Raw genomic sequence first — 15,468 nt, forward strand, 5'->3', positions numbered from 1 at the left:
AATTTTTTGTAAGAATAGTCGGAGGAACTTCTGCACTTCAGAAGATTCAAGAGCAGTTGGATTTTTGCAAACATTTCCATGACAATTTTCGGGAGAATTTCCGGAGGATGACCCGCAGAAATTTCTAGGATGAATTTGTGCACGAAAGATGGATTTCTACAGGGGTTCTCGGAGTTTTTAAATGAAATTCCAGTAAAAATGGTCAAAAGAATTTCTGCATGAACTTTTAAAAAAGTTTGTTACAAAAATTGAATCAAAGACTCTTCGTGTTCGGAATTCTCGCTGGAGATGTAGACTGTGGCTTTCTCCTAGCTAAAGTACACATCAACGTGCCTCGAAGACAACTACGGCATTACATACTTCTTGCCGAGTCTACTCACCGTACAAACTATGGATACAATGAGCCATGGAGCATGTGCTGCCGCACGTTTAATGAAGTAAGTCACGTGTTTGATTTTAATATTAGTAAAGAGGCCTATAAGTCAAGAATACAAAACCTAGTATAGCTAAGAAACATCTGTACAACTTTACGTTGAAGATTGAAATAAATAAAATTAAATAAAAATTAAAATTAAGCAATAATTTCTGTTGGAGTTTAAGCAAATTATTCTGCCGTATTTCCAAAGAAATTTCTTCTGAAATTTCTAAAAATATTCCTCTGGAATTTTTGACGGAATTTACGCTTGATTCCGACTTAAAAATCTTGAGCAACTATGTTAGATTTTGTATTATTTGTTTCTTGCTATGAATTCAAATATTTGTTTTACAGAAGTTTTGTTTAAAAAACGAAGCTTTATTGTCTAATTCCTTAATACCTACGCAAGTTTGTCTTGTGATTAATAACTACAACAAAGCTGCATAATTAATTACTTCAAAAGAAATTGCGGTTTTGGCAGATTTTTCAATATTTGCCACGTTTATCTTTAATCAATTATGATCAAATCTAGCCTTTTTGTATATCAATGTACCTTGTGCCGAATTTTATAAAGTTCTATCAACAATAAAACACCCTGACAATAACGGAACAAAACATGCCAAAGCCATCATCTAATTCAAAAAGCGGTGCTTATGCAAATAGTTTTGACTGTTTAGTTCTTGTTCTCTTAGATTCAGTACTTCTAGTGGTAAATAAGGCCATTTAGTAATACTTACTGCGGGTTTATTAGTCCTATTAGCATTTTTATACAAACATATGTTGGAGTTTAAAATAATATTTGAAATCAGTAATATTGTAAAAAAGAACTTGAAGAGAAGACATTCAATAAATTGTTATTCAAAAATTGACATTTAACGTGTATTTGCCTAGAATTTAGATCTGAATCGCGCGGATTTGGCGCGGAATGGATTTCATGTCGCGCGGATTTGATTTTAGTCGGCGCGGATTTGGCGCGGAAAATATTTCAGGATCTCCGTAACAACTCTGGTTATGTTGAAATGTGTGTTTCACTTGTTTGGAACCCTCCCTTTCAGAAAAGCTAGCTAGAACCATCTTAAGAACCTTCCCGGTCCGGAAAACTCCTGTATAAAAAAAATCACACCGATAGGTTCAGTAGTTTCCGAGTATTTAAGGGTTAGACAGACAGAAATTCATGTTTATGTATATAAAAGAACATTTTTGATTGCTCACCTACATGTTGAAAAACGGTTTAAACGTTTTGATTATCGTTTACGAAGGTATTTCGGATATTATTCAGCAACAAAGCAATAATTTTCTATTGTTTTAAATTATTTAAATAAACATATATGAAGTACAATTTACTTTCTCCACTACTTAAAACACTTCTTCCATACTCTCTTTGCTTTTTATACATTCATTGTCATTATTCCATTTTCCTGTGGACCCTCAGAAGGGGTTTTTGCATCGTTTCTCGTTTATATCAACCTCATGCATGGATATAGTTTCTCACAAAATTAAAAAAAACTAAGCACAATCAATAATTCTACGCGAATATAATGGGACTGATCGAATCAGTCGTTGCTTCATTTCAATTTTGAAAACCGCACAGTGCTTATCAGCGATTTCGTTTTACTGCTTCGACGACGTCTATCAATGTTGTTATCCACTTTTCCTGTTTGAATGAACTTTTCGGACTGTATCTCGAGAACTGGAGTACCTTGGTATCTACATTCTACAGGTATTATGTATTATGCACTGCACATCCATTTTCTATATTATGTATGTACCCGATGGGTTTCTACAATATCACAATGTAAGAAATTTGATTTCGACGGGCCATGCAGTTCAGCGTGTCAGTTGCCAGTACTTTATGCGATACTGATTCCCTTTTACGAATAATAGGAAATAATCCTTTGATGGTACTTATAAAATGTTAAAATGGTCTATTTTTGATTTAACATTATATTTCTCAGAAAAAAAATCAACGTAAGGCCTAAGGTTTCATTATGGAAAAAAGTAAATCAAAAGAAAAGTATTATGGAAAATCAAAATTTGATAATACGCATGAATGTTTCTCATTTGGAATAATAATCCTCCTACATAGACGAGAGGGCAGCAGGGACTATGTCCAAGGGCTTGACGATCCCTCCCCAGGCCATCTGCGAGTTCTGGCGCCTGCCTAGGATGTGGTGGGGTTTGACAGTGGGCCCTGTTAAACCTCTATAAAAAGCTGCATGTATCCGCAAGTAGGCTCCGCCAAAGCGACCGTGTGCCGCTCAAAGCGCACAAGCCCAAGTCCTGGTGTTAGGTGGGACGCTAAACAGCCCTGACACGACGGCCCTCCGACGAGACAGGAGGTTTGCGCAGGCCCAATAAGCCGCCTTTAAAAACAACTATTACGAACGACATAGAAGATAATACGACTCGATACAATCGGCAACGACCTAGGCGACGAATAAAGGATCACGATTGGAAGCTTGGAACATGGAACTGCAAGTCGCTAGGCTTCGCAGGTTGCGATAGGATAATCTACGATGAATTACATCCCCGTAACTTCGATGTCGTAGCGCTGCAGGAAATCTGCTGGACAGGACAGAAAGTGTGGAAAAGCGGGCATCGAGCGGCTACCTTCTACCAAAGCTGTGGCACCACCAACGAGCTGGGAACCGGCTTCATAGTGCTGGGAAAGATGCGCCAACGCGTGATTGGGTGGCAGCCAATCAACGCAAGAATGTGCAAGCTGAGGATAAAAGGCCGTTTCTTCAACTATAGCATCATCAACGTGCACTGCCCACACGAAGGGAGATCCGACGACGAGAAAGAAGCGTTCTATGCGCAGCTGGAGCAGACATACGGTGGATGCCCACTGCGGGACGTCAAAATCGTCATCGGTGACATGAACGCTCAGGTAGGAAGGGAGGAAATGTATAGACCGGTCATCGGACCGGATAGTCTCCATACCGTATCGAACGACAACGGCCAACGATGCATAAACTTTGCAGCCTCCCGCGGAATGGTAGTCCGAAGCACTTTCTTCCTCCGTAAGAATATCCACAAGGCCACATGGAAAGCACCTAATCAAGTAATGGAAAACCAAATCGACCACGTTCTAATCGACGGTAAATTCTTCTCCGACATCACGAACGTACGCACTTACCGCAGTGCGAATATTGAATCCGACCACTACCTCGTCGCAGTATGTCTGCGCTCAAAACTCTCGACGGTTATCAACACGCGTCGGAGTCGTCCGCCGCGGCTAAACATTGGGCGGCTACAAGACGGTAGACTAGCCCAAGACTACGCGCAGCAGCTGGAAGTGGCACTCCCAACGGAAGAGCAGCTAGGCGCAGCAGCTCTTGAAGATGGCTGAAGAGATATTCGATCCGCCATTGGAAGCACCGCAACCGCTGCACTAGGCACGGTGGCTCCGGATCAGAGGAACGACTGGTATGACGGCGAATGTGAGCAGTTAGTTGAGGAGAAGAATGCAGCATGGGCGAGATTGCTGCAACACCGCACGAGGGCGAACGAGGCACGATACAAACGGGCGCGGAACAGACAAAACTCGATTTTCCGGAGGAAAAAGCGCCAGCAGGAAGATCGAGACCGTGAAGAGACGGAGTAACTGTACCGCGCTAATAACGCACGTAAGTTCTATGAGAAGTTGAACCGTTCACGTAAGGGCTACGTGTCACAGCCCGATATGTGTAAGGACATAAACAGGAACCTTCTTACGAACGAGCGTGAGGTGGTCCAAAGGTGGCGGCAGCACTACGCACCTGAATGGCGATATGGCAGACAACGGTGGCGGTATGGTAATGAACCTAGGAGCACGCGCGCAGGACATGCGACTTCCGGCTCCGAATCTCCAGGAAATCCAGGAGGAGATCGGCCGGCTGAAAAACAACAAAGCCCCTGGAGTTGACCAACTACCAGGAGAGCTGTTTAAACACGGTGGTGAAGCACTGGCTAGAGCGCTGCACTGGGTGATTACCAAGGTTTGGGAGGATGAGGTTCTGCCGCAGGAGTGGATGGAAGGTGTCGTGTGTCCCATCTACAAAAGGGCGATAAGCTGGATTGTAGCAACTACCGCGCAATCACATTGCTGAACGCCGCCTACAAGGTACTCTCCCAAATTTTATGCCGTCGACTAACACCAATTGCAAGAGAGTTCGTGGGGCAGTACCAGGCGGGATTTATGGGTGAACGCTCTACCACAGACCAGGTGTTCGCCATACGTCAGGTATTGCAGAAATGCCGCGAATACAACGTGCCCACACATCATCTATTTATCGACTTCAAAGCCGCATATGATACAATCGATCGGGACCAGCTATGGCAGCTAATGCACGAAAACGGATTTCCGGATAAACTGATACGGTTGATCAAGGCGACGATGGATCGGGTTATGTGCGTAGTTCGAGTTTCAGGGGCATTCTCGAGTCCCTTCGAAACCCGTTACGGCAAGGTGATGGTCTTTCGTGTCTGCTATTCAACATCGCTTTGAAGGGAGTAATACGAAGGGCAGGGATTGACACGAGTGGTACGTTTTTCACGAAGTCCGTCCAGTTATTTGGTTTCGCCGACGACATTGATATCATGGCACGTAACTTTGAGAGGATGGAGGAAGCCTACATCAGACTGAAAAGCGAAGCTAAACGGATTGGACTAGTCATCAACACGTCGAAGACGAAGTACATGATAGGAAGAGGCTCAAGAGAGGTCAATGTGAGCCACCCACCACGAGTTTATATCGGTGGTGACGAAATCGAGGTGGTTGAAGAATTCGTGTACTTGGGCTCACTGGTGACCGCCGATAACGATACCAGCAGAGAAATTCGGAGACGCATAGTGGCTGGAAATCGTACGTACTTTAGACTCCGTAAGACGAGCGATCGAATAGAGTTCGCCGCCGTACCAAACTGACTATCTACAAAACGCTTATAAGACCGGTAGTTCTCTACGGACACGAGACCTGGACGATGCTCGTGGAGGACCAACGCGCACTGGGAGTTTTCGAAAGGAAAGTGTTGCGTACCATCTATGGTGGGTTGCAGATGGCGGACGGTACGTGGAGGAGGCGAATGAACCACGAGTTGCATCAGCTGTTGGGAGGACCACCCATCGTTCACACCGCGAAAATCGGAAGACTGCGGTGGGCCGGGCACGTAGCCAGAATGTCGGCCAGTAATCCGGTGAAAATGGTCCTCGACAACGATCCGACGGGAACAAGAAGGCGAGGTGCACAGCGGGCAAGGTGGATCGATCAGGTGGAGGACGACTTGCGGACCCTCCGCAGACTGCGTGGTTGGCGAAGTGCAGCCATGAACCGAGCTGAATGGAGAAGTCTTTTATGTGCAGCACAGGCCACTCCGGCCTTAGTCTGATGATAAATAAATAAATGAATTCACTGAATCAGCACCTTCTTATATGCAACATTGGTCAAAATGCTCGGAGCGGTGGGTGTAGTTGACCTCCAGAAAAGTCAAATCAGAGACTGACCCGCAGGCAGGCTGGCGGCCATTACCGCTCGCGGAAAACTGGATATCACTCTCACTCACTCACTTACTTTCACTCTCACTCACTCTCACTCATTCACTCTCTCTCACTCACTCAATCTCACACGCACACTCATTTAATCACTCACTCACTCATTCTTACTCACTCACTTCCACTTACTCCCCCTTAATCACTCACTCTTACTCACTCTCTCTCACTCACTCAATCTCACACGTACACTCATTCTCACTGACTCACTCCCACTTAATCACTCACTCTTACTCACTCTCTTTCACTCACTCATCCTCACTCACTCACTCACTCAATCACTTACTCTTTCACTCACTCAGTCTCACACATACACACTCATTTTCACTAACTCACTAATTCTCTCCCACTCGCTCACTTTCACTCAATCACTCGTTTACTCACTCCTTCATTCTCACTCGCTCACTAACTCTTACCCTCACTTTCCCACTAAGTCACCCTCACTCACTTTCACGTGTGAGTGAACCCATTTTCTCTTTCTCACTCTCCCACTCAATATCTCCCTTTATCTTTCCCTCTTCTCGCTCGTATGTGTTTGTATAAAAAAATCCGTACCAAAACCCAGAAGCACGGGCGCGGATACGCAGATTCTCAAAACCCGAACCAAAATCCTGAAGTGTAAACCCAATCACGGAAAATGTTTCAACAGTGGGCACTTATCGGTGGAAGATTTTCCCCTACAAAACCCGGAGCAGAATCCCGTAACAAATCCCGCGGACACGTTTTCCGAACTGAAAACCAGCCTTAAGATATCAACGCAGCGGCTATTTGACTATGCAATGCACACGACGTTAAGGCTCAAGAAAAGTTAGGCAATGAAAAGGGCTTTCTGAATGATTTACCACCGGCGTTGTGTCGTCTGTCTCTTTCCGCACTTCGAAAAATTGTGATTGTGGTAGTACAACACCGAGAAATACCACAAATACTCATTCAAAAAATACGGATTTATGTCGTGGTTTGATGCCAATCTTTGTTCCCCTTTAACACACGAAGCTATTTCCCGAATTTTCTCGCTATTGACAAATAAGAAGCGATAGAGCCTTTTCCACTTTATGGAGGGCCGTAAGTGTTGACTTACGTGACTGGTAAGTGTGGTAGTAGCGGATTGTGTTAAAATAATAATCGGAGATACGAAATGAAAGCATGAATTATTTGAATGAGATTTAAATTTCTAAATCGAAGCAATCGGCGTTCGAATAGACCAATGCAAGATCTTGACTTAACCTCACTTATTTGACAGTTCACAGAGCTTGTTTACAGGGTGTTAGAATTAAAATCGATCAGCCGGAAATAAAAATCCATAATTTTTGCTCAAAATCATTTTGATCCGAATATTCTAGTGATATGCTTTAATTCCTACCATAAATCAATCACGAAAGACATCAATATTCTTAATTAATCGCAAAGCAGTTTTTCCGGAGGCTGCTCCAGAGACTAAGTCCCTGTAAACAAGCTCTGTGAACTGTCAACCTACGTCATCATGCACTGGTCTATAGTAGGCGCCCATTAGCACACGAATATGAACTCGATTGACAGAACGAAACAAAGAACGAGACGATACTAATTCGAATATTGGGTATGTATCACTAGAGCTACTCGTTCTGTCAGAGCATACTTGTGGGTACACAGCCCATGATAATACAGTTATTCGACGGATGTCCTACGGATATTCGCTCGGCCCCAACAGTAAGCAACAATGGATGTTTGATCATGTAATTTGAGTTGATACAATCACTCAACACTTTTTACATACTTTTCAACAGAACTGATGAAAGACTAATGGACCTGAATGACCTATTAGATACGTCTTATCTCGCTTTCCTACTTTTGGTATAAAGATTACTTTTACTTGCCTCCATGAAGATGGAATATAGTTGAGTCTTAGACTCTCAATTAATGGTGGATTCAGCACTGATTCGCCGTTTCAAAGCATTGCTGAAATTATTCCGTCCGGTCCTGCAGATTTAAGGTTCCCCCAAACACAAGCGACGCGATTCTATCGATTGATGACTACGATTCTGTCGCCGTTGGTATGGAAGCGTAAATAGAACATTACCTGCAGCGAGCCAACGATAGAATCGCGGAGACTAGTTGTCGCCGTCGCGGTGATGAAATCGCTTAGGTCTGGGCAAGCCTTCATCAGTGTTGGTAAAAACTCAAAATCTCAATACTCATGGATGATTCAAATCAAGCATGAGTTGAAACGCACCCAACTCAACACCTAAAAACTCATGGATGAGTTGAATCATCCATTTGAATCATCGTAGGTTTTCTTTTGTTCTCCTACGTTAAAAACAGTGAATTGACGTTTGTCGCATAAAATATTAGACACTCTTTTATGTATAAGCAATAAATTGCCCCCAAATTAATTTCAAATGCGTTTTTAAACCAAAGTGATTTTTTGGCAAATGAGTGAAATGATGCGTTTTAGCATGAAAAACTCAAGCGTGATGCATTCCTTTAAAATCGCAGACGATTTCATTCGCACGGGAGCGCTCGTTGATTGAGTTTTATGAGTGATTTTACCAACACTGGCCTTCATAGGTCTGGAAAAAATCCCACTGCATTATCTACCCGGGCATTCGTAAAGACATCGTCAGTCAAGACTTGTGCAACATTTTTCGCATCATCAGACATTTTAGTTGTTCTTACTGAACATCTTAGTCTTTCAAACGAACCACTTGTTATTGGGTCTACACAGAGTGTAAAATAATCGAATTTTTTTGGTGAAGTTCATTCTTCTTCACTTGTCAGTTCACTTCCAACACATTCATAGTCGGCTCTGAACAGTCAATATTCAGTTGAATATTAGTCATTGAATATTTATGCACATTTTACAAAGTGATAAATTATCTGAAATCTGAACACGTTTCAAATGAGTAAAGTGATTTATCACACAGGACTGAACCATATTTTTATCCGCGAGGCACTTTCAACGGCAAACATCAACATAAACAATGCTAATTATGTTTTTTTCCGCACATAGTAAACACACTCAGTGACAGTCGAATGAATGAGTTCGTGGAGTAGTCGTCTGACTATGTCATTCTATGTTTTGAATATTCATGCGATGTTTGTCAAAATTCGGACCGAATTTGCTTCATGAAGATGAATATTTCAAGCTCTGGGTCTACATACATAATCGATCCAGGAAAATGGGTTTCCATATAATCCGCTTTTATGTTTCACCAGAAGTTTTTGTGGAAAACCCATCCTCTTGTTTCAGATTCCCCAGCTCATTCGTATGATCTTTTGCAAGTACCCTCTGAAGTCTCGGGACTTCTGGAGTTTTGTTAATATTTTCAAACGTTTGAACCAATTAGTAATAGAGAGATTATTTTTTCGGTGTACAACATTTTGTCGCCATTTTTGTCTGCTTGATAAGTCGGAAAATAACAAGCAGTTGAAGCATCTGTTTATTTATTTTAAAGCAGCGTACGGCTCGGTGAAAAATCATTCACAGGACAGTAGTGGAAGCTGTTGTCGCACTGAAGAGAAAGGGAGGCTTAATTATTAACTCTATGAAAACAGGTTTATGGTTGCGGATAGCGACATATCTACAGGGGATAGGTAAATTTTGGGTAAAATTAGATGCGTTGTAACTATGTCAGTTATCATTCGATTTTAACAATTCAGGGATGCCTGAACTGTGTAAGTGTTGGTTATGTTATGTGATGAGTGTTACCGAGAAATTCGTGTAATTTTAGTGTTATGCGTGAATTGTTTGTGAATGGCAGGTAAAACTCGTCCTTATGTGTAGTATAGATAGTAGAATCTATAGATGAGCGAAAGCATGGCTGAGTCGATTTTTTTGCCCGTGCGCACGCGCAAATGACGTCACAGCCCTTAACGTTTCCATTGAAATCGTGACGTCATGCTCGTTTGGAGACACGTTTGACAGTTCGTTTGGAGACAGAGGATTTATCTTCGCTCATCTTTCCATGTGCAGTAGCGACTACAGTAGAGCAGGGCGTGATTAGCCTCCACCACCCTAGAAGACCGCAGCCAACCACTCACCATAGTCCTCCCACCCTACACCAGAAGTCCAGAAGCACCATCGTCGAGCAGCCATGAAGGGGTGGCGTAATCGGGTTGATGCAATGATGCGAGGTGACTGACCTGAAAAAGGAGGTCATGACCCTAGGATGTGGGAAACAAGCCCAGAACCGGTCACTTATCCAATGCATTTCGAAGTGAAAGGATGAAAGTTTGAAAGCTAGCGAAAGTTACCGAGTAAGAAAAAGTTGAAATGAGAGAGTTTGTGGAAGAAGACCAGGCGTAGAGGACGTCAGGTAACTTGAAGTGGCTGCATCCGGAGACAGAAGCTGATCCCAGCATTTTCTCCTTCTCAGAACTACGCCGTTTTTATGGTTAAAAAGAAAGGGTGGTTCAGAAATAGTTGGAAAATCTTCAAAGATTGGCTACTTTTTCAATAACTGGTGCAAGGAGAAGCACGCCGTGCTCCACGTGCTACCATTGGGTCAATTTATTCAGTTAGAAGCAGAGAAGAGTGCTTTGAAGATCAAAAGAGATTCAAAACTCTTCGAAGGTGACCTAAAAGGACATCTTAGTACTCTAAACAAAATAAATATCAACTCACTTATCAAAAACAATGATGACTGGATGGGGAGAAGATACAACTTTTGTCGTTGATGTAATTAATCTTGAGCGAAATACATGGGCAAACGGTGGACCAAATCTTCGCTCAGGATCAATTGTATTTTGCACCGATGGTTCAAAGCTGAACAATCAAGTTGGAGCAGGCGTGACTGGCCCAGGGATAAATATGTCGATTCCCATGGGCAAATGGCCAACTGTTTTCCAAGCTGAAGTTCAGGCTATTCTTGAATGCTCTAAATTATGCCTACGCAGAAATTATAGGCATTCAAATATTTGCATAACCCAACTAACATTTAATGTCAATGTAAATGTTATTTCAACTCGTCTATACGGCTTCAAGCTGAATATGTGTGCTATACGTATGATCAAGAACTTCTATTCAATGCTTTTACCAGCAAATCTGGCGAATCTATTCAGCTGTTTTTTGCGTGCCTGCACAACTACTTTACAGCATGTTACACAATTTTGTCTCAATCTTTATTAAACCATTTAGTAAGTAATATAATTCGCTTCAATGGCGCTTTTATTCAGATTTTTTAAATCTGTTAAATAAGTTTTATACAGCCACTGAATTCATTTTGATTAAATATTATTTGAGAGGAGAGTAAATTTCGGAGTTTATTTAATGTTTTTTTTTGTGAAAACTCAAATATCAATTTTGTTGCTACCTAGATTCGAACTCCTGATCTCCTGATTCAATGGCCGCTGCTCTGTCATCACCGTCACTTTGACATATGTAAATAACAAAGAAAATTATGGATGTGCTTCTTCGCACATCCTATAGGTTGTTTTACTAACGCAATTTTCAGATTCATGCTGTATAAACGTTAGAAAGAGGCATACATGCTGCTTTCAGCACATAAGCTTAAAAAGTATGCTTTCAGCATTATTTCAACCATTATTCAAACATCTGTCAGCATGTTCTGTGGGCTAACTTTTATGCATCATCAATCGCTGAAACTGTTTTAGGCAACATTTTCTCGATCTGTATAGATGTTACTCTGCTGCTAATCGTTTAACAGTAGCTGTCAACTTCTTCCGTCACTTCTAAATGGCTTGTTTTCTTGCACTATCTGCTAGCATTAATGACAGCGCTTTGTCAGTTGCTATAAAAGCAGGTGAATACCTTTGTAGCTGCGTTACAGAAATCAATAGCTCATACACAGCTCCGGCAACAAAAATCAAATGTAAACATTGCGGTTTTGACGTTCCATACTGATAAGCTATTAAAAGGAGCAGTATAAGGTTTACTTAAACGTTGTGTAATCTTCAAAGATACAGAAGTTGCCTAAAAGCTTCGTTAGTTCATTTTTAGCGCCATTACGCTATATTGTTAGTGCTATAACAACAGCGAAAACATTTTCATTGTGAATGCTACTCACCGTAATATAGGAAGTTGCTAACAAGCAACTTAATTACATACATGAGCTCTTAACCGATAAGCTTTGTTGCTAATTCAGACAGAGCTGTTATATGACTATATGAAAGCTGCATAAACGATAAAAGATGAAATATATTCGGCACAAACTGACTAGCTGATAGATATTTGGGTAATAGTCGAGTTGAAGTTTAAGGGATTATTTGCGGAGGCTTTTCTTTTATTCAGCATTGGCTGCTTTTATTCAGATATTATTCAGCCAAAGGCTAGAAGTTGAAGCTTTTAGCACCAAAATTGTTAGTTGGGAATGTCTGACAGTCAAGCAGCATTGAATGCTTTGAAATCAGCAATATGTAGATCTAAACTCGTTTGGTAATGTGTTCAGTCACTCCAAACCTTGAGTAGTCATAACAAAGTGAAACTGTATTGGGTTCCTGGTCATTGTGGCATGGAAGGCAATGAACAAGCTGATATGCTGGCCAGACTTGGTTCATCTCGACAATTTTTAGGTCCCGAACCATTTTGTGGTGTATCTACGTGTTCTCTTCGAATGGAACTCAAATCTTGGGAACATACAAAAATAGAAGACATTTGGAAAAACACATTGATTGCGAGGCAGTCTAAACGTTTTATCACACCAAACGTATTTATCACTCGCAAAATTTTAGATCTTTCAAAAAAAGATCTTAACACATACACAGGCCTTATAACAGGCCTTTGCCCGAGCCGATATCACTAGAAGCCAGTGGTGCAATTTATCAACAATGCCTGCTGAGTGTGATTCTTTTGTTTTGTATTTTTCTCTGCTCCTCTTTGCCTATGACGGTGCCTTTCAGTCAGAACGACAAAGCAGGAGTAGCTTAGCAAACTCGGTTTGCCAACAGCGGGCTGAAGCTGATGATCATTCGGCACAAATTTCCTGTCATTGTCTTTCAAGTGATAGTAATCACCCATGCATTTATATAGGGCCGTCGCATTCACACAGCAGCGAGTGAACTGAATAGACCATTTTCAGTTTTCACTGCTAGGAAGTGAGTGAAGAGGCAATGGTAACAATATCCAATAAATTTCATTGATTGATTGATTGATTGAGAATTTGCACCACTGCTTGAAGCTGTTAGGAAAACTTCAAGATGATGTATGTCGTTTCTGCGGCATACATGTAGAAGACTCGGAACATCTGTTATGCCATTGTCCGGCAATTTTTAGATAGAGATTATAGTTCTTCAACAAGGGGCTGATAGAACCCTCAGAAGTTTGGAGAACAAGTCCCAATATGGTAGTACGATTCATCAGAACCATAATACCGCATTGGGATAACGCTGGTAGTCAAGGTAATGCAATTGCTATAAATAGTAATGATGTGTCAACTTGTCAAAGCTAGATCAAATGGGGCATATACCACAATAGATCTAACAAATGGTCGCAGTGATTAAAATAACCAACAAGGAAAAAAATGGTTAAAAACCCCATCGGGAACCGCCATCGTACCCAGATTCCATTGTCGGCCTGATTCGGCATTGTTCCGCCGAAAGCCGTTCGGCCATCTTATTGGTCGTTTTGGACCGCAGTGAGAAGCGAGGTCGAGGAGTATCCCCAAGCCATTCCGGACGTTACTACCGGATCCGTAGTGAGCAGAGTAACCGGCTACCGACGCGTAGGTGACCGAAGAAGGAAGGTAGAGAGGGAGTAGGAAGTCGCGAGGAGAAGAGTCCACCGCCGCCGCCACGTAGGCCGCCCAAGGGTGCAGGAAGCCTAGATACCGTAGCGAGTTGGAGTAGAGCCGCCAACGCCGGCGTGAATGCGCTTGCAAGGAAGGTAGAGGACGTGGAAGGACCGGAGTCAAACAAGGAAGAAGTGGAGTGGTGGAGTGCTGCCAGGAAGTGGGGCCCCAAGGAAGACAGGCTAGCTAGGCTTAAGAAAGTGCAAAGGTCAATAAAGTATCGCAAAGTGAAGCTCTGTGTGGTTTTCCCTACATTTTGATTGCGAGAGTTCCCTGCCCGCGAGTAGCTTGAGGTAAGCGTGCCGACTCTGAGGCCATTGATTCAGGGAGTCTCAGCATAGCTCAGACCATACAGAGATATTTTGGGTTTTCAGAGATAGGTAAGATTAGGAACCACAAATAAAGTAGGGCTCTTGCCCGTTCAACCATATATTGGGATTGGAATCGGACCAGAATCATGTGAGATATGGTAATTTCTTTATAATCGGTTCCGATCGGTAGTTTTCAAAGGGATCAGACCACTAATTAATTTGAATCACGATATTTGAAAATTCGTCTACTATGATTTTATCCTAGAAGGCTTTTAATGTGTCAAGAATGCAAAAAGAATTGAATAGATGAATCCTGGAGTCGCTGGGGTGCCCCCGGAGAACCTGTGGAAGAGCACATTTCAATTTAAGTGCCAAAACCAGCCAATCGACGGCTCTTTTTTCCTGATTTTTGATCAGGAGGCAAATTATGATTATAAAATGGATCAATGACGGCTCTGACCTCTCCCAAGACCTACGTATTACCCCCGGGGAACCTGTGAAAGGGGACACCATACACTGTTCACGCCGCGAAAATCGGACTCTACGAATAGATCTTCTTCTTACGCATTTGCTTTTTTTTTGTGGTTACTATCCCATGATTTTTAAACCTGTTATACCAAATGAGAAATTACCATGCGTTTTTATGTTAAATTTCAAATTTCATTATTTAACATTGATATTCATCATGTACAATTGCGTAGGATTTTACAAAAATAAATATCAACATGTTTCATAGCTTGTAGAAATTCACAAATACTGCGCGATATTAATATATTATCTGATTCTCTGAACAGAAAAACCATTGATTTTAATTAGCTTAGAGAATTGAGAACTCGCAAACACTTTAAAAAAAACTTTAACTTTCGAGATATTCTTCTTTCCATCAGAAACGCTAATGTCGCGCAATATTAAAGAATTGCATTTTATTTCCATAATTTCGAATTGTGTTAAAATTTTCACCTTTCCAAAACACAGTTTCGTCCAGGGGACTATATAAATTAAAAATAACTTTAAAAACTATGTTACATTCTGGATTATTTGCTTAATTCCGGTGTACTTCGAATCAGTACTATTCATATCTCATAATATCCTGCATAGAAAAAAGCCGTCAAACACTTACAACCTAGAAGACGCGGAACCGCCACAACTGCTTTGTCTCTCAACTTGCTGCCCATCCCCATCCCCGTTCTCCTCTATTGCTGCTGGTCGGCCTCGGTCGATCCCCCGGCGGAAGCATGGGCACTCGTCGGCTGGCCACCGCTACTCCCACCAGAGGCTGCCCCACTTTTGACGGCGGCCGCATAGCTGCCAACACCACCCAGTGGGGAAACGCTCGGAATACCGATGGGCAGAGATTCTACCGAAAGAAAAGATACGAGATAACGGCACAAACCAACAAAACCAGGCGCCGTTCGATTGAACAATTAGTAATATGGGACATGGAAGGAAGGAGCCATGACAGGACAGGACCGAGAAAGGAAGGAAACTGATC

At 42.1% G+C, this 15,468-nt stretch overlaps 1 protein-coding gene and 1 long non-coding RNA gene across 3 annotated transcripts in view; one reads left to right on the plus strand and one right to left on the minus strand.

Moving 5' to 3' along the window:
- Positions 1 to 1,677: 1,677 nt before the first annotated feature.
- On the plus strand, positions 1,678 to 15,082 carry LOC134210431 (uncharacterized). Its single transcript, XR_009978826.1, has 2 exons — positions 1,678 to 8,086; positions 8,489 to 15,082. It is a non-coding gene; the product is annotated as an uncharacterized LOC134210431 (long non-coding RNA).
- Positions 14,875 to 15,468, minus strand: part of LOC134210430 (WD repeat domain phosphoinositide-interacting protein 2) — a 30,996-nt gene continuing 30,402 nt past the window's right edge. The window contains exon 5 of one of the 2 annotated variants that reach the window (XM_062686477.1): positions 14,875 to 15,333. In XM_062686477.1, the coding sequence (XP_062542461.1) occupies positions 15,170 to 15,333 (164 nt within the window). In that variant the 3' untranslated portion in view covers positions 14,875 to 15,169. The remainder of the gene's footprint in view (positions 15,334 to 15,468) is intronic. The other variant, XR_009978825.1, reaches the window with a different exon arrangement.

This window comes from Armigeres subalbatus, chromosome 2, assembly GCF_024139115.2.
Source record: "Armigeres subalbatus isolate Guangzhou_Male chromosome 2, GZ_Asu_2, whole genome shotgun sequence".
Classification (NCBI taxonomy): Eukaryota; Metazoa; Arthropoda; class Insecta; order Diptera; family Culicidae; genus Armigeres; species Armigeres subalbatus.